At 34.7% G+C, this 22,473-nt stretch overlaps 2 protein-coding genes across 12 annotated transcripts in view; both read left to right on the top strand.

Annotated features, from left to right (window-relative positions):
* Positions 1-13,129, top strand: part of LOC109857737 (septin-7) — a 30,174-nt gene extending 17,045 nt beyond the window's left edge. For 10 of the 11 annotated variants that reach the window (XM_020434366.1, XM_020434368.1, XM_020434359.1 and 7 more), the window contains 7 exons: positions 1,357-1,564; positions 1,709-1,961; positions 2,213-2,402; positions 2,525-2,690; positions 4,313-4,448; positions 4,971-5,134; positions 6,868-9,072. In XM_020434366.1, the coding sequence (XP_020289955.1) occupies positions 1,357-1,564; positions 1,709-1,961; positions 2,213-2,402; positions 2,525-2,690; positions 4,313-4,448; positions 4,971-5,134; positions 6,868-7,027 (1,277 nt within the window). In that variant the 3' untranslated portion in view covers positions 7,028-9,072. Of the gene's footprint in view, positions 1-1,356; positions 1,565-1,708; positions 1,962-2,212; positions 2,403-2,524; positions 2,691-4,312; positions 4,449-4,970; positions 5,135-6,867; positions 9,073-11,455 lie in introns of those variants that run through there. The other variant, XM_020434364.1, reaches the window with a different exon arrangement.
* A 5,143-nt stretch (positions 13,130-18,272) lies between these two features.
* LOC109857747 (hydroxymethylglutaryl-CoA synthase 1) lies at positions 18,273-21,683 on the top strand. The gene is made up of 2 exons (XM_020434382.1): positions 18,273-19,694; positions 19,814-21,683. Exon 2 carries the CDS (start codon positions 19,822-19,824, stop codon positions 21,202-21,204), a length of 1,383 nt encoding a protein of 460 aa, XP_020289971.1. The 5' UTR covers positions 18,273-19,694; positions 19,814-19,821; the 3' UTR covers positions 21,205-21,683.
* The last annotated feature ends 790 nt before the right edge of the window (positions 21,684-22,473 follow it).

Below are 22,473 nucleotides of genomic sequence, written 5' to 3'. Positions count from 1 at the left end.
GAGAGTAAGGCATTAAAATGTTCGTTATGCGACGGCGACGGAACAACAGTCGTCTGTCTTGCGCGAAAGCGCGACGAGTACGGTCCGAGGGTGGGACAAAGAGATCCGTTTCTTCGGCGGTGGCATTCCTACTTCGTCGGGAGTATCGTCCTAACGAAACCTCCCATATGGCGGCCACGTGCGTGTTTTCTCTCGCTCGATATTTCCTCGCAGCTGGATCAAGGCTGTCGTCGAGATATTCAGCGGTTCTCATGCACCGAGGACATTTCCCAGAACTCGCGCGCTCTTTACGAAGCGGCAATCCTCTTTGGCTGATGTGAAAAGCGTCGTAAATTGTTAATTGCCGCCCCTGTGCGCTTTAAATTGATTACATCCTATCTCTAAGTTTTCACTTAATAGAAGGAGCACCGTAATTGCTATTATTTCGCGTGTCCCATCTGTTTAATATCAAATATTTAAAAAATACTACTAAAAAAATAAACAATTCTCTAATAAATTAAAAAAAAAAAAAAAAAAAAAAAAAAAAAAAAAAAAAAAAATAGTATTATCAGCGACCGCAAAGCTGGTTTTAAGAATTCCACTAGTTGTTGTCGAGACGGAGAAGGAATTAAAAGAGCGCTGAATGATCAGTCACGCACGCATGCGTGAGTAAAAGAGTGTCATCGGGTCTGGAGAAATTTGAGAGCGCACAGTTAACTGCGTGAACGCGCGCGCGGGGGTTGCTATTATTAGACCATGTATAAACGCGGAGCCGTTCCTCCGTAAATAGAGCAATTCAAATGCTTACCCTTGGCTCGAGATGTAGGCGCGGTATTTTGCCTGGTTCAAGGTTCCTATATATATATTAAGAGGGTCGGTAGCTTTTGTCTCGTCCACATTTCGCTTTATTTTTCGTTTGTGTATAACCACTCCGCGTGTCTTCGAATTTATTCGACCGTGGATCTCACCAGACGCGAAATATATCCTAGAAACGTCGACTGTAAATATCCTTAACTGAAATTAATGATCGCGTTTCTCGTGAGAGATGTTAACGGTTACGATGTTATTTTATTTCGAGAATTGCTCGTCGCGTTTCGAATGAATTTAAGAGAAAGTAGTTTTTTTAGTACTTTTGCGCTGGAAAAAGAAATAATCTTCATCTCGTGCGCGCGAGAGATGAAGCACGTGTGTTACATGAAAAAATCATTTTTAGTTTTATTAATGTATTTTTGTTATTGAAACGTGTATTGAATATTACAGAAGAAAATATCTAATCGAATCTACTTTTTTCTTCTGATCATTTTTATTTATTCAAGATATTTTGTTCCAGCGTGTGATTGAAAAACTAAGTGTTTCGTATTACATTTGTTTTTGTAGGAGAGTCAGGACTTGGTAAGTCCACCTTAATCAATTCCATGTTTTTGGCGGACATATATAGCGCTGAATATCCCGGACCTAGCCATAGGATAAAGAAAACGGTCGCCGTGGAAACTAGCAAGGTGTTGCTGAAAGAAAACGGTGTTAATCTCACCCTTACGGTCGTCGATACCCCCGGTTTCGGCGACGCCGTCGACAACAGCAACTGGTAGTTACAACAAATACAAATAAATTAATTGAACACACACTCTCACGCGCGCTGTTGAATCTATTTTACGTTCATCAACTTTTGCATCTCTCTAATGGATTTGTTTTTAACAATTGTTTAACAATTTGTTTTAACATCATGCAGTTGGGTGCCGGTGATCGACTATATCGAATCGAAATATGAAGAATTCCTCAATGCGGAATCTCGCGTAACAAGACGGCAAATTGCGGACAGTCGAGTGCATTGCTGTCTCTACTTTATTGCGCCCTCCGGCCATGGATTGAAGCCGCTCGATGTGGAGTTTATGCAGCGTCTTCATGACAAAGTCAATATAGTACCCGTCATCGCTAAGGCAGACACTATGACGCCGGACGAGTGCGCGTACTTCAAAAAACAGGTACCAATTTGAAATATCGAATATCGATGTAAATAAAAAAGTTATGAAAGACGTTTTAACATTGTTATAAATTTTCAAAATTTTCTTCAATCTTAAAAAATAATAAAATAAATGTACAGTGGTGATAAAGAATAATAAACTAGAGTTTTTTTTGCATGTGTGTGTGTGTGTGTGTGTGTACATTGCAGCATTTAAATTATTATTTTGATCTTATACGTTGTTTCTTTTCTTTTTTTCAACCTGTTTTCCAGATCTTGAACGAGATCGCGCAACATAAAATAAAGATTTACGAGTTTCCGGAGGTCGAAGATGAGGAGGACAATAAACTCCACAAGTTACTAAGGGACAGAGTGCCATTTGCAGTTGTTGGAGCGAACACTATAGTCGAGTACGAAGGCAAGAAAGTTCGCGGCAGGAAGTATCCATGGGGAATAGCGGAAGGTAAATTTTGAGTTAAATTTTTAATTGAAAGTGCGTGGAAATCAGTGTTCTCGCGTAACTTTCTACAAAACTATAAGTGAGACTGTATATTCTTGTAATTCGTATTATATTTCCGTGTACAGTCGAAAAACTGGAGCACTGCGACTTCATAGCGCTCCGAAACATGGTGGTGAGGACTCACGTGCAAGACCTGAAAGATGTGACGAACAACGTGCACTATGAGAATTTCCGATGTCGTACCTTAGCCGGTCTGGGTGTGGACGGCAAGCCGACGAAAGCCTCGAATAAGTAAGTACGGTCGTGTCACTTGACACAATTTCTGTTTGATTATGTGGAAGAAATAATTATGTTAGAAAATACTTTTCCGAGAAATATATAGTTGTATTTTATTTTGTCAAAATAGACAAATCGGACATTTTAATTTTAACTAGCCAAACATACTATCTGTCTTCAATCAAGTTTAAATGTTTGTTATTATTATCAAGTGAGAAAAATCAATATTATTTCTAATGTTGTCTATGAAAAATATTGGGACAAAGGTATCTTCAGATAATTTCATCCAAAAATATGATTAAGTGGATATCACGATGTGATCTTTTTACTTGCAACAATCGTGTGTAACTTCCTATGGGCATAATGTCATCCAATTTATTACTTATACTCAGTGACGCGATATCAGTATTGCCGGATGCGTGTTAAAAGTGATGTGATGGCTGCTTATCTTCTTAAATCAACTTCAGGCGATATTACTGTCGCCCGCTTTGTCTATTTGAAATACGAGCAAGGTTATTTTGTTTCGTTGAGTTTAATTTGAGCACGCAGTGTGTCTCGGCGAGCACTCGACTATGTATGCGTGATGAGATGATTGTTTATTTCGTGCTTTAGTATTGATAAAACGTTTGATTCTTGCGAATCAATTGCGTATATATTGTTTCGAAGCGCTTATGACTTACGCAATGTGTGTTTTCGTCTTTTTTTGACAATTCTTCCATTTTAAAGACAAAAAAAAGAGAATTCAGAGAAAGGTTGTGCATGCAAACTGTCGAGAAGACTCTCCCAGTGATTCTCGCGTTTGAGAAGTATATATCGCAGCGTATGTCGATATCGCGAGCGAGATCTGTATCTGTAGATTAGACACGAGAGCGCTGCCGAGGGGGAAGAAAAAGGGCAGTCAACTTGACCCCTCGACAGCGTGTCGCCCGTGCAAATTTTAATGGTGAATTTCTTATTGGTCAGTTTGTGCCCACCAGGAGTGATGAACAGTTTCATGACAGTGTGGTAAGTCCTTTAATAAGGCTCAGAAGGATGTATTATGGTTTTGTGTGCACAAGCCTTGTCAAGTTTCGCGATTTTTCGATACGGGAGAACTCACTGCCGCACCAAGCAGTTCACACTCAAGAGTGCATAAGAGAAATCTAACAACGGCTTGATAGAAGAACTGTTTCTGACTATAACATCAAATTAGATACAATATTTTTGTTTATTTTTACATATGTATATGTTACAATTGATAAAAAAAAGAATTTCGCAAGTGAGATCTCCTAATAAATATTCAAACAAATTGTAAGCTGATTAGATAGAAAATTTGTATGTAGAAATTTCAATGTTTTACATTTTGAATGTAATATTCCCCAGTCTAGATCTGTTTGTCGCCTTTATAGTTACGCTTTAGTCTCGCATTAGTTTGTAATAACAAATCCCTAAGACGAGAATCCTGTATTTAGTTACATTCTTTATCTTTGTAAATACATACATGTATAGTAATCTTAAATATATAGATTTTATAATATAGTATAGTACATCGATTATACTGATTAGATAAGTATTGAAGGCGCCTAAATGTCAATACATAAGCGTCGCTACGTTTCTATTCCGAGTGATACAAATTTTATTATCTCACATGTTTTTAGGAATCCATTGGCGCAGTTGGAAGAAGAAAAGCGCGAACATGATAACAAAATGAAGAAAATGGAAACGGAAATGGAGCAAGTCTTCGAAATGAAAGTTCGCGAGAAGAGACAGAAACTGAAAGATTCTGAAGCGGATGTAAGTAAGTTGCTGCTACAGTAGGGAGCACCATATCGTGCGGCTCCAGGGGAAGTATTTTTCGGAAATTTTTGTTCTAGCTGCTCCTATTACCGCGCGCTGCTGCTCTCCTTCGATCTCGGGCTGCTGGCAGAGACCGAAGGAGAACGACGCGCGATAGTAGAAGCAGTCAAAGAAATTCCCGAAAAATACTTCTTCTGGAGCTGCACGATATGGTGCTTCCTACTGTACCAGTTTTTTGTTTATTTTACGATCGTTCCATTGATTTTAAAACTTTACAAAACAAGTTGCTTCATTATTTTTAGAAATATATAAACGGTTAGATAACGGTTAATAACCGATTAGAATCAATCAAAGAAGAAAAACTGATTTTTAATTGTGATAGTTTAACTCTTTACATTCCGAGAATTGTGATGCAAATTACGCGTGTGGCTAAGCAACATTAAATGGAGTGTAAAGAGTTAAAATACGATTGGCATCTTTTTCATTGTAAATATACATGTGTGGGAAATTTGAAAACAGTTACAGAGGAGGCACGAACAGATGCGACGGTCTTTAGAGCAGCAGGTGCGTGAGCTGGAGGAAAAGAGACGGGCGTTCGAAGCGGAGAAGACCGCTTGGGAGCAACAAACTGGCCACAGTATTGAAGAATTGCGTAGGCGTAGTTTAGAAGCCAATTCAAAAGAGTAAGTAACTTGCCAGTAAAACAAGAGAAACATTGCGTTTATGTACGTTTATGATAGTTGATTTTTATTGTTGCACTCTCAGACGTTTATTTATTTCTCTATATTTTTTGTGTTTTAAAAAGGATATATCGTTGTTTCTCGCACAAATAAGTTAAATAAAATACGATTTTCAGTAAAAAAAAAAAAAAATGTATTTTATTTAACTTTGTTAGGTAATTCTTTATTTAAAAAAAAAAAAAAAAACTAACACAATTACAAACTGTTACGTAGTAATCTCGAGGCTTGGTTACTGGTGGTTGAATATAGCTCTCGGAGTTGTTTAGAAATCTAGTTTGATAATGGAAAAAGATTCGGTGTAGTTACAGGCTGGTTCAGCTTGATAGCTTCTTTTTTTTTTGTACACTGTTGTGTCACTGTCGTAACTTTTCTCTTTACAAAAGACACGTCGAAAGTGAAAACAATTTTTCAACAAGTTTCCTATTTTTTTTTATTGTGGAAGTTATTGGAATTTGTGGAATTGTATTATGGAATTATTAATTTACGATTCAGTGAGAATAAAACAAAATATAGTGAGAATATAAACAATGACAAACAATGTGAAACATAAACTGACAAAGTGATTTGTTTGCTTTTTATTCTCACAAGCAAATTTAAAAAGAAACTTTCTCTCTTTGAAATACTGAAACTGATTGTAAAATTCGTTTAAAAAATTCTTTAAAAAAAAAAAAAAAAAAGATACAAAGAGACTACGATATTGATACACGTTGTACTTATATGGATATCGCTCTCGCTATTACTTCGTAGCCGCTATGTGTTTAGATTTTGATGTGTAATATATTTTATATAGTTGTTCGCATCGCAATATATTCTATTCACGCTTGATATTTACGATCCTTCACCAATGCCAATTATCTCACGAAGCTTGCATTATTAACAATTAATTAAATAATCTTGTTATATCAGCTCTATTTTAAAAGTAACAATCGAAATTTTGCATTTTGTAATGTTCACGTGATATTCACATATATGTTACATATTACGATTTTCATTTACACTTTTTCATCGTATTTAGCGCTGAACAAAGCTGTCTACTCGTGATATACAGTGAAAGATATTCCGTTGTATAATTATTGCAGATTACTAAACTAAAATACATCAGTATATTAAAATGTTAATATATTAAAATATATCAGTATGTTAAAGTATCAGTATATTAAAATATATCAATGTATTAACATATACTAATATATTAAAATATATTAACTAGAATATGCATTATACATACATTAATATTTGGCATATGTTTGTTATTTGATTAAGACACATTCGAGCAATATAAATACATCCAAAAAACATAGTTTTGAAGTTTGCGTTTTCTTGTATCTTGCGCGTGAGATCAGACAGCTGAACATTTAGCGCTAAACGCGATTTATTACATTAGTTTTCGAAAAAAATTTCCAAAACAAAATGCTTTCTGCAAAGTACGCTGGCGGTTTTGTATAGGACACACTGTTAATATCTTGTTGATTCACAAGTCAATCACTCTCGAGCACACGAGCACGAATTTTTTTTTGAAATTCAAGAGATCGCGATCGCGCGTTATTTTTTTTTTCTATTTATCACACGCGTGCGAGCTTCCGTTTACGGACAACCGTACGCTCACAAAGAAAACAAACGAAATCCGGCTTGTTTGTCTTGTGTGTATACCATATCGGGGTGTCCTCCTGATCTAGGACGGGATCGATGTCCTCCGAGGGATCTGGAGGCGGCGGGGGTACGTTAAGAGGGTCCCGAGGGATAGGCAGCCTCCTTCGCCGTCATACCAGTTTCAAATCACCTCAAGACAGCCCCGCACAGATACAACTTGTCATACAACATCCTGAGCACTCCTAATATAAACGATTCCGTCTCCCAGAACCAACCGCGTTTTGCGCGCTTGATTCGTTCCGAGCATCTTCGTGCGGACCTCTTCCACGCACACACTCCACCCTTATCCGGCTACGATATAATCTTTTTTCTGATGCGATACAGAAAGAAAACAGGTTTTTTAGCAATATGATGAGTCACATACAATGAAAATTGGCAAAAAATGAAAATCAAAATATTTTGTATCAGTCTTAGAAGCACAATCAAAATAGTAGAAATAAATAATGCGATTTCTTGTTTAAAAACAATATGTAGAAATATGTAATTGCTCGAATAAGGGTTGAGGAGAATCGTTTTATTAACGAGGGATGTAAGTACTGGCTATCTGAACAATAATCGTATTCTTATTTCGGTAATAAATCTAATGATAAAATTGACGTTCGCCTTGTCAATAGTAACTATATGAAAATCAAATTCACGCAGTTTTGATTGGATATTTCTTTTTCAAATTCTCTGCCGTTACGGCGACATCCTTTTAAAATCTGTTGAAAGATTTTAGTTTGTAGATTTAGTTTTGGATTTAATACATAATTATATTTAAAAAAAAAAAGTAACTTTAAGTTACCTTTTTTTGCGAAATCTGGATTTGAAATACTCATTGTCGTGGCAGGCAGCATTTACTTCACCTCGACATATGTGCGTGCACTCGTTAGATTCGATACATATCGTAATCCAAAGCAAAAATGTACATTTTTAACAAAAATGTTCGTAAGCCATTACGTGAAGACATGTGCGACACATACGTAAGACGTTCACTAAATGTAAAACGCGTTTTTAAAGTGGATTTCTTTGCTGTTTCGTATTCGACCTTCTCGTGTTTATTTCACGCTTTTTGCGCTTTCTCATATTTTTATAGTATAAAAATATGAATAAAAAAATTGAGAAAAAATAGAGAACGTTGCGGAAAATGTAGAAATCGATGGTATGCTTTTTTCTTTGTCACACGGTTGATGTTTTATTCAATTTTTATATCGGCTATTTAATCAGTGTTGTATTTACAGAATCAGTTTTTAGTACGTTCATCCGAATTCAAGATTGGAATATCTTTATTTGTCGCGAAAGTGACATCACTCGGTGACATTTATATCTGTTTATTTAACAAGTTGTTTGAGAGAAAAGATTGAAACAGAATCGTCGCGAGAAAGAAATTTTTTGACGTGAACGATACAAAAATTCCAAGACTCTAAATACTTGTTATGATAAATTCTATCTGTGAAATTGCGTCACGCGATACGAGTTCGGTTTTTACGTTTTCCGGGACTCTCTCCGTCTCAACAACAATTGCGTAATTCGCTCGTTGTGACGTTGGACGTCTCGCGTTACACGGTAAAATTATGTATACATCGTACACGAACGGTTATAAATCGTTACTCATTTTTTTCTCTTTTTATAAACACAAGTGTCACATATTTCTTTTCGTGTTACATGGTTTTTACCGTATGTTTTCATTACACTCGAACTCGTAACGTCTTAGTTTACATTGCGATAACTTACAGTCAGACATTTTAAGAATAGTGAACGACACACCAAACACATATAGTAGTACAATGTATACGACGTATTTTTGGCACAAACTTTGATAAACCTTTAAAAACCACGTACATGTGTAACAGAAAAAAACAAAAAAAAGATGCGAAGTTCATTCGCTCGATCTCGTGTAATTTTTCGTGTCTGTTTTGTACAACACTTGTGTTACCGAACATACACGTGTTGTTGAACATGCACTCTTTGATCCTTTACCGCATTGTGTAAGTCATAATCAGCCCTGCTTTTTCCACTGATAAAATACTGCAGTCCAACTCTCATAGGTACTAAAATCACATGTGTTCATCTTCGATCATGTATTTATATGTATTTTTGTACACATCGAAAACGCTGCAAATGTTTGAATGTTATTCTCGAGCATTGATGTTAGCATAAAGTTGTAGCTTATCGTTATCTGTTGGACAAAGTTGTGCGCATTTTGATACGTTGTCTCTTTTTGTTTTTTGTTTTTTTTTTTTTTTTTGTTTTTTTTTTTTTTTTTTTTTTTTTTTTTTTTTTTACATACAACCAAGAGAAAAAATCTTAAAACACTGTTTTTTCCATTAAAATAGCTCTTGCAGAAAATCGATGTTTCTTATTGCTTGTCATTTTTATTGGAATAATAATAAATATTGAGTAGAAACAAAAAAACACACTATGCGGTAAAGGAATCGAATAATATAACGATATATCTTGCGCGTTTTGTAAAATCAAGCCATTGTAAACTCTAAGCAAGCTGTCAGCGTCGCACGTTTGATTTACAGATCTGTTTTTATTTAATATTACTCGCGATAATACTAAATTAGAAAAAAAAATTACATACATTTTAACAAAATTGCTTGCCTAAACATGACTGGACAGTATGTTAAGATAATTGCAATGAATTTTTTGTGTTGCGGAGATTTATTTAAAACAAGAAAAAAAAAACAATAAAGACAGCTTGGTAGAGGATATATATATATATATATATGTGAAATATATACATATATACAGGGTGTTCCAGAATTGGTGTAACATCTCTCGTAGACAGGTAGAAGGAGTAAAACTGAGTCGATAAGTCCTATATCATTTTGCTAGATTCGCAATAGTTACCGAGATTTTAATTAACAAAGATCCGCGAATAAGCGTGCATCGGGCTGTCTTACGCGCGTAGGACAATCCGGCGCGCTTCGCACAATTACATTTTAATACGTATATGTTATAGTATATGCTGTTATATTAGTTCCTCTTATATGTCGCTATGGGTAACACCGTTAGCGCGCGAAGCGCACTGGGCTGTCTTACGCGCGTATGCGTATTTGCTGATCTTTGTTAATTAAGATCTCGGTAATTATTGCGAATCTAGCAAAATGGTATAGGACATTTTGACTCAGTTTTACTCCTTCTATTTGTTCACGAGAGATGTTACACCAATTCTGGGACACCCTGTATATGTGAGAGATATGTATATACGATATATGTATGATATATGTATATATATACATACATATGTACATACATTTATACGTATATATGTAAATATATACATATATATACATATATATACGTATATGACCGCCTATTACTAATTAATAATTATTTACTATTAATAATCATTCGCAAGTGGATTATATACATTGTTAATTTTATGATCAAATCTCTTTTTGCAAATAAACGCAATGCTTACTTAATACAGTTACTAACCATTTTTTATTGCAATTTTCTTAGCTTATATGTGTATTTGGATCGTTTACGAGGCGACGAGGAAAAGCTGTGTGTCGTTAGAAAGAGTTTAGATATAAAGGAATTTATATAAACGAAACTGTGGAGAAATATTTTATTAAAATGTGAAGGTTTTTTATCGAAAGTATCAACACTACTTTGCCTCATCGCAGTTTATCTTGTATTGTGGTTTGCTACAGGTATCTAGTTTTGTACGTATCGTTTTATCACGCATATTGTCATTTTAAATATTGAATATTTTGTGTCAGTTTTATTTCTTTCCCCCATCTCTCTTTCAGTTTCTCAATTTTACAATATGTATGTTACAATACATATGTATATTGTTTTTTTCCTTTTCTCTTTTTTTCTTCTAAAATGAGTCTCATGTTAAAGTGACGATATGTGTGTTTAACATGTTTATACGTATCTATATAAAATCGCAGATAGCACAAATATAAAAATGGTGGAGAGTGCTTTGCTACATTACGTAAATATTGGAGAATTATATACGAATATTGAGAAAATAATTTTCAAGCGGTGATTTTATTATTTGTTCGAAGACATTGAAAACACAAAAACAGATAACATATTCGAGCTATAGAACTACAAAGGAAATACAAAGTAACATGTAACCATAATTTCCAGGTATACATGAGAATAGCATGTTTTATTCCTTACCCGCGAGTGAAGAATGGATATAAAGCATGGTTTTAGGCATGCATAGATTTTTTACTTGCAAAACATTTATTTTGCGCAGCAACACAGAAGGCAGTACACATAACTTTGTACTGCCGACGGCAGTACACATAACTTTGCATAACGATATGTAAAAACGTAATATCGCTTTAGGTGTTTTATCTTCGACGCTTTTATACAAATTTCTCTCTTTCTTTCTCTACGATATGAGCATATATCGAAGCAACATGTTGATAAGGGGTTTCTGGATATTTAATCAATTCGTACTGTTCCCAGAAGCCTTGCGCAAACTAAGATTTCATTCATCTCACTCAGAATTTGTAGACGTAAAGTGTTGATCATCACGCGCACGTCAAAGAAGAGAAAACAGAAAATAATCACGTGTATCTTACATCGTTTATTATTAGATATGTTATATGCGCGACGCAAACACTACATAGTCCGGCTGCTTGATGTTTAAAATTCTCCTTTCAGGACTGTCGACGGTAAAGACAAGAAGAATAAGAAGAAAAATTTCTTTTCTAATTGAATCGATCGAGACGAGAGATGGCGGGGAAAAAGCCGCCGCTGCCGGCAACGCTATTGATGACTCACACACCACATTAGATAGTTTCGATAAAAACAATAATAGGCTCGATTCGCGCGTGATATACACACACAGGGGATCTGTAATTCGAAGAGGAGGAAACTGTGTTCCGAGTTTTGTTTTCTTTTTTTTTTTTTTTTATATGTTTTCGATCGAAAAAACTGACGAAACCCTCATCGTTCTCATTAAATGGAGATACTGGGAGAAACAACTATACGGATTCTGCGAAACAGTATTCGGGAGAGACGAAGATAACATACCTTTATAGTATTCGTGTGTGCGTCGGTTCGAGGAAACCGAGTTTATTAAAGATGAAATAATTAGTATTAGCTGGAAAGAATTTTTTTTTTTTTTTTTGTAAATTCGTAGCGACGTGTGAAGATATCGTCGAATTTTAGCAATCAGTGGAGCAAAAAGATTTCTGCTGGATTTCGGAAAACAGAATTTACAGAGAATCGGATGTCTGCGAGGACGAGGGAGATCAAGAATTGCGTCAAGAATCAATCTAATCGAAGGCCTACAACACTCGAGATCTCAAAGAAGCGAAGTCTTGCGAATTTAAGTATTAATAGTACGTACAACAAAATACACTGAGGTAATAATTCATGGAGCAAAAACAAAAAACAAACAAAAAAATGAAGAATCCGATAATCCAGCAAAGATCTTTGAAACCAATGCTTTGCCGTTTTATTCATTTTTTGATGACCACCCGTGGTTTGCACGCCAATAGATCCACCGATTCAAGAGCCGCACAAGCTTGACTTGCGAACTCATCTGTGCGTGTAGATATTTAGTGGTGAGAATTTCTTGCCGATATAGAAATCGTCTTGAGTTGCATTTAGGTTTGCGTGTTTTTATATCGACGAGTATAATTGTGGTTTGTTTGTCACGTATATTTCTATTGTGAAGCTATTAAGAGGGTACTGAAGTCGCCTATATATTATCGTGACTATTATCGACACAAGTGACACTAATCATCGAACATCGTTAAAGAAACAAGAACAGACGTATGTACGGAGAGATTATATTAAATCTTTTTTCTGGCTTTTAAATTTATATTCTCGTTACGTTCTTGGATGTTATATTTCTATCTCTGTCTATTCTTTTTTATATATTAATTCTTGACCGTAAAAAAATCGAGATAACTGCAAACAATTGCTTAATTTTGAGAAAATTGAAACTTGACAGAGATATTTCTTCGATTATTTTCTTTTATTTTCTGGAAAATCGTTCATCTGTCTGAGCAGTAAATGCAAAAATAAGTATAAATTACTAGCTGCTTGTTTGATTATAGCAGAAAACGAATTCGGTACTCTCTTAATAAGAAGAGCGTGAAGATAAGAAGAGAAAGAGTGTATATTCTCTCCCGTGACGATTGAGTGTTTTCGCTGCTAGCATTTGAAGTTATCAAAAAAAAAAAAACAAAAAAAAAACAAAAAAAAACAAAAGAGAGAAAAGAAAGGAACAAGCACAGAGGGATAGTTTTTCGACGCTCATCATTGTTCAATATATCTTAATCGTCCCCATTTACTTACGACGATAACTGTACAAAAAAAAAGACACAACAGGTAGGTATAATTTTTTGAAGGACGTAATTTTCGTACTTTTTCTCGGCGTATAAGCTAGCTCTATTTAAATTTGTGTATCTTTCTGTATAACAAGAGAGAGAAAGAGAGAGATCATGTTCACCGACCTCCGCTAATCGTATTTACGTCTGCGCCATCGACCATCATATCAGTATCTTATGAAGTTAATGGGATACGCGCGATACGCGCTTCGCGCTCGAATACAGACAAAAAAAAAAAAAAGGAGATTGCGAATAGTGTAATCGTGTCGCGGAGGGCGGTCGAACACGGTATCGCACAAAGAGGCCATATATATTATATACATATATAAATATATTTATGTATAAAAGTAAAAACGATTATATATATATATATACATATATATGAAGCGTAAGTCTCTAATTCATGTACATGTATATGTTAACTGCGCCTCGCAACGGATGCGAGAAATCGATTGCAAAATGGAATACAGAAATCATTGTATAAAATAATAATAATAATAATAAACTTAGATATGTGTGTTAGACTAAGCACAGTTCGAGACGGGGTGCGCTTTATTCCCTTCCTTTTTTTTTTTTTTTTTTAGCAAAAAGTTATTTGAAGCTGTTGTTTTATTGCGTCTATATTATCTGCTGCCTCGTGTTCAACAACTAGATGTAATTACGTATGAGGGCACCTTGTTTTCGAATTTTTCATGATGCTGATATTAGACAAAACAAATAAACACATCGATATCTCTTTATATATTATCTTTTTAGATATTCTGTTGGGAAATAGCGTGACAATTGACAAGCAATTTAATGTCTGTGGTTGCGTTTGAGGAGCGCGTTTTATCAGCTATTGCTGTTATTCTATCTTTGTTTTTATCTAATGAGCGATAAAGATAGAGTGATGAAATAGATAGCGCGATCTCCGAACGTAGCCTATATATATATATATATATATATATATATATATATATATATATATATATATATATATATATATATGTATATATACATATATATCTATATATTATATAATATGCAAAATTGTTATATTCGAATCGACGCGCGCCGTCTCGAACCCGCCGTGTCCCGCGTCAATATGTTTAGAAACTAAGTAAGCTAATACAACAAAGTTACTTCTGTGCCAAGATGAGCGAGAAAAAAACAATGAAGCACTTGCTGTAACAAGCGATCTCTTCGTTCGTTATGAAGAGAGTCACGCACACAACATTCTTCCCAAAAAAGATTCCTCGGACTCGGGTCGAAAGATCGGGAGAAATATACTTTGTTCTCTCTCTCTCATTTGTTTGCTTTTTATATTTTCTTATTTTATACTATGCCTTTTGTATTCTACGAATTTATCGTTGTGTCATGTTGGGTAGTAAAAAAAGGTAAAATAATAACGCAAAAAAAAATTAAAAGACATATTTATTTAAGAGAACGCGACGTCGAATATAAATGTTCGATATAAATGTTCGACGGATTTATTAATTTTTATTTGTGACAAATTTATTTTGTCTCAGTATGTTTCTCCCGTTTCTTTCGTCTCACGGGAGTGGCACATTCCTATTTTGTACGCATCTTTCTAAATAGGCTCGCCGGCTCGAGCGTACGCCGTGTTTCGCTATGTACGTAAAAGTACGAATAGCTTTATCTCTTCTTCGTGCTCAGCATGTACGCCGAATATCGAAGATGAAAGAATTGAGCAGTCGAACGTTTAACGGGAATCTTACTTAGAGATTCTAGTTCCGAAAGACGTCCGCGCAAATGCTCAAGAAACGTGTAAAGAACAATGTGTGAAAAAAAAAAAAAAAAAAAATCACATCTTTATAGTGTCTTTTGGATATTTGTATGAATTTGGATATTGTCTTTTGGATATACTTGATCGAAGTGTTAAAACACGCAGTTAAAAGTATCTAAGGACCCGTGGTACCTTCAATTTTTATGACAAATTCAAGAAAAATGCGAAAATCTTCTTCGGGAGATTAGTATTCCAGATGCGGATGTACGCGCGCGCGCGCGCGAGAATCCTGTAATATTCCGAGTGAACAATTCAAGTATCTGAAAATGTCGCGCGGATCGAAAGACTATAGCTGCAAGGATCGATAAGTGATGAGAAACAGAAAGGCCAGATTCTTCTTCGCACGCATCTTCCTGAGATATTTTATATATCGTCAAGCTGCACGTAAATGATAAGATATTGTCTCAAATCAATCACGATCGAACGAATTTGTGTAGTACATGTACGACGGATAAATTTAATGAATATATATGTATATATGAGGATATATATTATAGTTTTTTTTGAAATTGTTCTAACTGCACACAAATCATTGAATCGAGTCAGAATCGTGAATCGTCTTTTAAGAGAAATTCAACGCGCTATTGTTCATAGCGGAGCAATAATAATAATACGCGTAGCACACATCAAGTGAGAATTAAATGAATTACGTGTAATACTGAGAAAATTTTTTTAATATGATTAAATTTTACAGAAATTAAAATAATTTATACACGCGCGTTTTTTTCAATTATATATGTGTATATATATATATATATCAATTTTATTTTTGTATGACAATTTTCTTTGATATATCAATCGGATATATACGTATATGTATATATATATATTCATACTGGAACTAGCTAGGATATATATGTATGAGGGAAAGGAATGTATGTGTGTATGTACATACGCGCGCATACATACATGTAACATCTTCGCTTCGCACATACTTGCGCGAATCGCAAACGCACTCAATTGTACTTAATTGTAGCGTAAAATAATTGTCTAATCGATTTCTTTCTTTTTTTGCAAATCATCGGAAGAGGACATCAAAGTTGGACGAAAGGGATCTAATTCACGTCGCATTTAATAAAAGGCCAGAAATGCCGAACGGTGTTACCAATAATTATGTGTATTTCTATGGACGATGCTTGTAATACAATTTTAAATGGTTATATTTGTAGGATCATTTAAAGTGACCACTTAAGTATGAGATAAAATCTGGATAATCGATGTGATTACGTTTAGAGATGAAAAATTGAAAGGACGAGACGAAACAAAAGTAAATGAACGGAGCGGATAACGAAATAACGGAGGACGCAAGAAGGATATATAGATAGACGAAAACAAATTATATATATTTTACCGTGCCAGAAAACGAAAACGAAGCTGCCGATGCCGCCGCTAATTGTAGACTAGTTGTAATAACGACTCACTATTGTATCGCAAGCACTTTTAGATTAAGTATGTATTCTCCAGTAAATTATGTATAAAATCATATAACGGGTGTCCCTGTGATCAACCCAACAACAGGTGTTTTTGCTCTTCCGAACATGCCTCTCCTCAATGATTCCATTACGTGATATTACTTAAAAAATACATATGCGTACATATACATGCGATAAGCTGATCATTAAGACTTTTACAAAGAAAAATATAAAAGATTTTTTAATAGTTCTGAGTTATTTTTGTGAACACGAAAATAATATTGATGAGACTTTTTTATAGGAAGGAGAGAGGTATTTCGTAATTACATATTATCTCAAGATAAAAGTTTGATCTTGTTTTTACTCTAATATAATTTTAGTATAAAGAGATCACATTCATACGCACACATATTATAGATGTTTTGATAAGTCATAACGTAATACGAGTAAATAAAATTTTCCAGCACAATTAAAACAGAGAAAAAAACTTCAAATTGATCTTTTTTATAGCAATAACGTTTATTGGATACCAATAGCATTAAAAAATAATAAATGCATAGCATTAGTATTTTATTTTTTATTTTTGCAGTTTTTGTTTTTTTTTTGTTTTGTTTTTTTCTTTTAAGTAGAATATGTAAATAAAATCTGAAGTCATATATATGTACATTCTTAATTGAATTTGAATCAACAGTTTCTAGGTTTTATGAATCGCGCACCGATCTCACATGATCGGAGTAGACGTATACGTTCTAGAAATTCTTTCTTGCGACCTAGTTTTACTTATTTCTTAACACGCTTTTAACGGAAATCGCGAGGAGGAATGACAGTGCGTAACGGAAATTGGAAAGTGATGACGCATTAAATATTTATTTACATATCTTATTTGCGTGTTCTCCGACTCCGCACGTATTCTCTACGATTCCGTGTTGTCCAATGGCGAGCCAAGTTCCTTATCTACATATCTATTGTTCAGTTTGACTTGTTTATCGATGTTTATTTTTGTTTTTATATAAAAAACATGTATAAGGTACGAGAAGATATTAATATACATGTGGTTTGTGTAATACAAAGATGAATATTAATTTATTATCATACATATACAATGTATTATATGTGTGTGCAAAAAAAATAAATATCAAAGATACACACACGTGTAATTAAAAATAATTGTTTTTAAATCAAAAGTTACTTCAAATTTAATTTTAAACAATTTCAAATTTGTCTTTTCAATGTTTAACACGTAGAACAATCAGAGTTGAATATATCTTAATAATTTCTGAAATTTAAAATACAAAATCTGAAATCCATCATTTTGACGAGTTTGGTTGTTCTACGTTTCAATCTACATATTGAATCATGTCAGATACATAATGTCAGAAATAAAAGTCGTATCGTATTCGGATATTGCTGTTAATTTGAATTTATGTCAATCAAAGACTGACTGAGATTACGAATTTGCATTGTTAAATTAATATAAATTTTTATCACACACTTTTTAGTCATAATTATATACATTTATTTAATCTATTTTTTTTTTCAGCGCGGAGGTTTCAGGAAGTTTTACTATCGGTCAATTTATTGATGACCTTTAAGAATTTATAAAATCAACTATATTTACTTCGGTTTGTGCTAATCGTCTTTTTGTATACTCTTTAAGTACAGCGTTGGTGAGGAAAAACTTTATTTCTCGACACACATTTGTCATGAATCCCAGAGTTCCGACTCATTTTTAGTACGTATTAATTTTTTGAACTCGATAACTTTTTGCTTTAATAATAACCGTTTTGTCGTATTAACTTTTTGCGTAAGCACGCAAAAAATTGGGACAACACAAGTTGAATATTTCGAAACATTTGTTACTTTCAGTAAATAAATAAATGTTACATATATATACAAATAAAACCGCGTTGGCTCCACTGTCAAATTTTTATTTAATTTAAATATTTTTGAGATATGGTTTAATTAATAAATGCTTCATATTGCGAATCATAACGCACATGTGTATGTGTGCGAGGCACTACTTCTCAATACAGATATAATAATTATTTCACTTTTTGTTATATACGTATGTATATACATGAGTTTTTTCTTGCTCTTTTACATATCTCTTATTTCTTGTTAACTATTATATATGCAAGATACAAAAAAATAAATGCGTGTGTCGTGTGCAAAGCAGACGCACGCTTTATGGCTAACATCAATCAATACATAACAATTAAAAAAAATGTATTCAAGACAGTTTCTCTTAAATAAATATAAATTTCTCTTGAATAATGTATATATATATATACACACACACACACAAACTTGATATCCAATCCGACCTTTGTATTTGACGCAAACGGTTGGTTGTATTGTTTTGTCATCTCTCTTTCCAAATAGAAGAACAAAAAATGTATACAAAAACAACTGCTCAAAATTTGACTTTAAACAAATAAATATTGCAAATACACAAATACTTCTAATGGAAATTGTATCTTGTAGAGGCAATACTTTTAGCGCTGTTTTCGAACTTAATGATTCAATGACCCGATCAAGATCAAATATACACAAGAGTTATTGACTATAAAAGAGAATAAAACATTTGTCTGTGATCTTATCTATCACTATATTGCACTGCTATACTTATTCTATTGTGTTGTTACTTACAAAAAAATATTCGACATAGTCATCTGAAACATTGTTATGCAAATGCATATTGCATAATATATAGCAAGTCTACAGCAAAACATCGGAAATGTAGCTAATTCTAATGCACACCATCTCGGTTCGTGTGGTCTCAATATGCAGCACTATGAACTTTGTCCTCTTCTTTTTCTCCACGTATTATTTCCCCTTCTCTCCTTCGTCGATTCCCTCGCGCTCCTCACCCTCTATCGCGCGGTACTAATAATACGGCGTCGCGTAAGAAGGGGATCCCGACCGAAAGGCATTCCTCGTCAGTGAGAGCGCGCGACTCGCATTATCGGCGTCGTGCGGCAAAGGACGGACCACCGCGTGAAACGCGGATAGAGAGACGAGGAGCGATTTAATGAGCGAGCGGCCAACTTAACTGAATTTAACAGAGAGACGAGACTAGAGCAAGCTTTGAGGTACGCGATTGAAAGTCGCATAAGCATCGCTTGGCGCGACGATCAGAATTTTTACCAAGCCGAGCGCGCGAACACGGAGGGAGCCTAGTTTCACTTCTAACCTGAATTCGACACGGCGTGCGCGTGTCCATGTGTATTACTTTGATATCTATCACCTGCATCGCCGACGAAGATCCACGCAAAAGTATATTTGAAGATATCGCGTGCGAAGAAAGATTGCGCATATTCACTTCTATATATTCCGTCTTCTGATTGTTCTTGAATCCAACTGTAAGTCAAATTTGTTGATTACAAACTATTGAATTTACTTAAAGTCAAAATTTGACGACACACTCTGTTATTGTTGAAACAACTACGTCAACATTTGAATCAATATTGTTTTTATACAGAAAAGGAAATGGCCGGAGCAAAAATGTGGCCGAAGGATGTCGGTATCCTGGCGCTGGAACTCTACTTCCCGGGGCAATACGTGGATATGACGGAGCTGGAGAAATACGACGGCGTTTCGCCCGGTAAATATACGATCGGTCTGGGTCAGACTCGAATGGCTTTCTGTAACGATCGCGAGGATATCTACTCGCTCTGTCTGACGGTGACCCATCGTCTACTGGAGCGGTACAACGTGAAACCGCAGGAAATCGGTAGATTGGAAGTGGGCACGGAAACTCTTCTCGACAAGAGCAAATCGGTCAAGAGCGTGCTGATGCAGCTGTTCCAATCGTACGATTGCACAGACATCGAAGGAGCGGACACCATAAACGCCTGCTACGGCGGAACAAGTGCGCTCTTCAACGCCGTCAACTGGATAGAGAGCAGCTACTGGGACGGCAGATTGGCCCTGGTTGTGGCGGGCGATAACGCGGTGTACGCCGCTGGTAGCGCGAGACCCACCGGCGGCGCCGGTGCGATAGCCATGCTGGTGGGTCCGAACGCACCTTTGATTCTCGACCGCGGTCTTCGCGCGTCCTGTATGAGACACAATTACGACTTCTACAAACCGAATCCGAACTCGGAATATCCCGTTGTAAACGGCACTCTGTCGATACAGTGTTACTTTAGCGCTCTAGAGATCTGTTATCAACTCTACCGCGAGAAAGCACAGAAAATGAATCCCGGCCAAAGTCCCGTAACGTTGGCCAGCTTCGACGCGATGCTCTTCCATTGTCCGTATACTAAACTCGTGCAGAAGGCGTTCGCCAGATTAAGCCTAATTGATTTTCTTAATACGCCGAAGGATCAAGTTTCCGATAAGTTCGAGGTCGCGGAAAAGTATCGCGATGTCAAACTCGAGGATTCCTACTTCGACAAAGATCTCGAGAAGCTTTTCGTGCGATTCAGCATGGATGACTTTAATCAGAAGACGAAGTGTAGTTTGAACATACCGCAGAATGTTGGAAATATGTATACTCCTTCGGTATACTCCTGCTTAGTGTCGTTAATCGTAAAAACACCGTTGAATGAATTAGCAGGTCAGAAAATCGGTATTTTCTCTTACGGATCAGGTTCGTGCTCCAGCATGTACTCGCTGTCAGTAACAAAAGATACAGGAGAAGATTCCGGGTTGTTAAAACTAGTTAACGCGCTTTCTTACGTCTTACCGCACCTGGAACGCCGTCGTAAAACCCCTCCCTCGGAATATGTGGAAGTGTTAGATGAGAGAGAGAAAAATTGTTACGTTGTGCCATTCGTGCCGCAAAGTAGCATTGCTGACATGTTTCCTGGAACATATTATTTAACAGGGGTAGACAAACAGTATAAGAGGACTTACGAAAGAACATAAGATGAACATATAATTTAGATGATCTATAGTTAATTTTTCGAATTGTAATGGTATAACGGCAATTAAATCGTGTGGAATTCTTAGAAAATTATATAATTATAAGAGTGAAAACAAATATATATATATATAGTATACATATATCAGGTATTTTTCTCAGGCAAGAGGTGTTATTATTACTTTAAAACTTGATAGAGAGAAGAAATTCTTATTTGCAATGTTTTCGCGATCTTCACTATTACCTTACATCGTCAATAATAATACTTTCAAAATATATTTGTTGAAATTACTCTGTTATTGCTATATCTTATTAGTATTTTTATAAATTTAATAACATATTTATATATAATATAAAATTAGCATAAAAAGTGCCTTATGTATACAGTGCTTTTATATGAAAGAAAACACTTAGATATATAAAAATGATAAAATTTTCATGTATGAGAGTTTTATTATTTTTATAAACCTAAGTGTTTTTATATATATGTATATTATGCAGCTTATTTGTAATATAAAACTTTATAAAAGACATATAAAAATATCTATTTTTTAAGAATATTAACGGACGTCTTTTATTGTTTGCAGTTACGCTTGACATGTCACAAATATTTTTGATGAATTTTTTTTTTAAATTATTTACAGTAGAAGAGAATCGCCGAATCTGTACCACTTAAGAATTTGATATTATATTTGCTACTTTCTAATTTATATACAAGTTATTATCAGAAATTATAGTTTGAAATTTAAGCTACAATTTCTTTAAGTTTATATACCTATTAGTGTATATCTTATTTCTTATCAACTAATAACTATGTTATAAACTTCGTTTTTGTAACAGTGCAAAAGCTGCTTACATCGTACCGGTGCCAAAATCGCACTTTGTTTTTTAAATGCCAGTTTTGATATCCTGAAGCATCTGCAACACTCATTAAATTTATATTTTTTGTTGTAGATATTTATTGCCTGTGGTTTATGTATCATATGTATCACAAATTTTTTACATGCTAGTCACGTATATATTATCTAGCATGTTTATCTCATACAAGAATATTTTATTTGAAATATTAATAAATTCATACACAAGAAATCCTGCAAACATTGATTAAAAACAACAACTGTATGCAAGTAAGTTAAGTTAGACTTTTTTCATTGAAACGTTTGTCATATTCAATGAGAGGATTTTATGCATTGTATCGCATAAAAGCCTTTAAAAAATCTTCCTGTTGATTATTTCAATTAAGTTAAACTTATTAATGTAAATGTTGATTGAAA

Source organism: Pseudomyrmex gracilis, unplaced genomic scaffold (genome assembly GCF_002006095.1).
Source record: "Pseudomyrmex gracilis isolate BER0280 unplaced genomic scaffold, ASM200609v1 scaffold_170, whole genome shotgun sequence".
In the NCBI taxonomy this organism is placed as follows: Eukaryota; Metazoa; Arthropoda; class Insecta; order Hymenoptera; family Formicidae; genus Pseudomyrmex; species Pseudomyrmex gracilis.
This window is presented reverse-complemented; position numbering and strand designations above follow the sequence as displayed.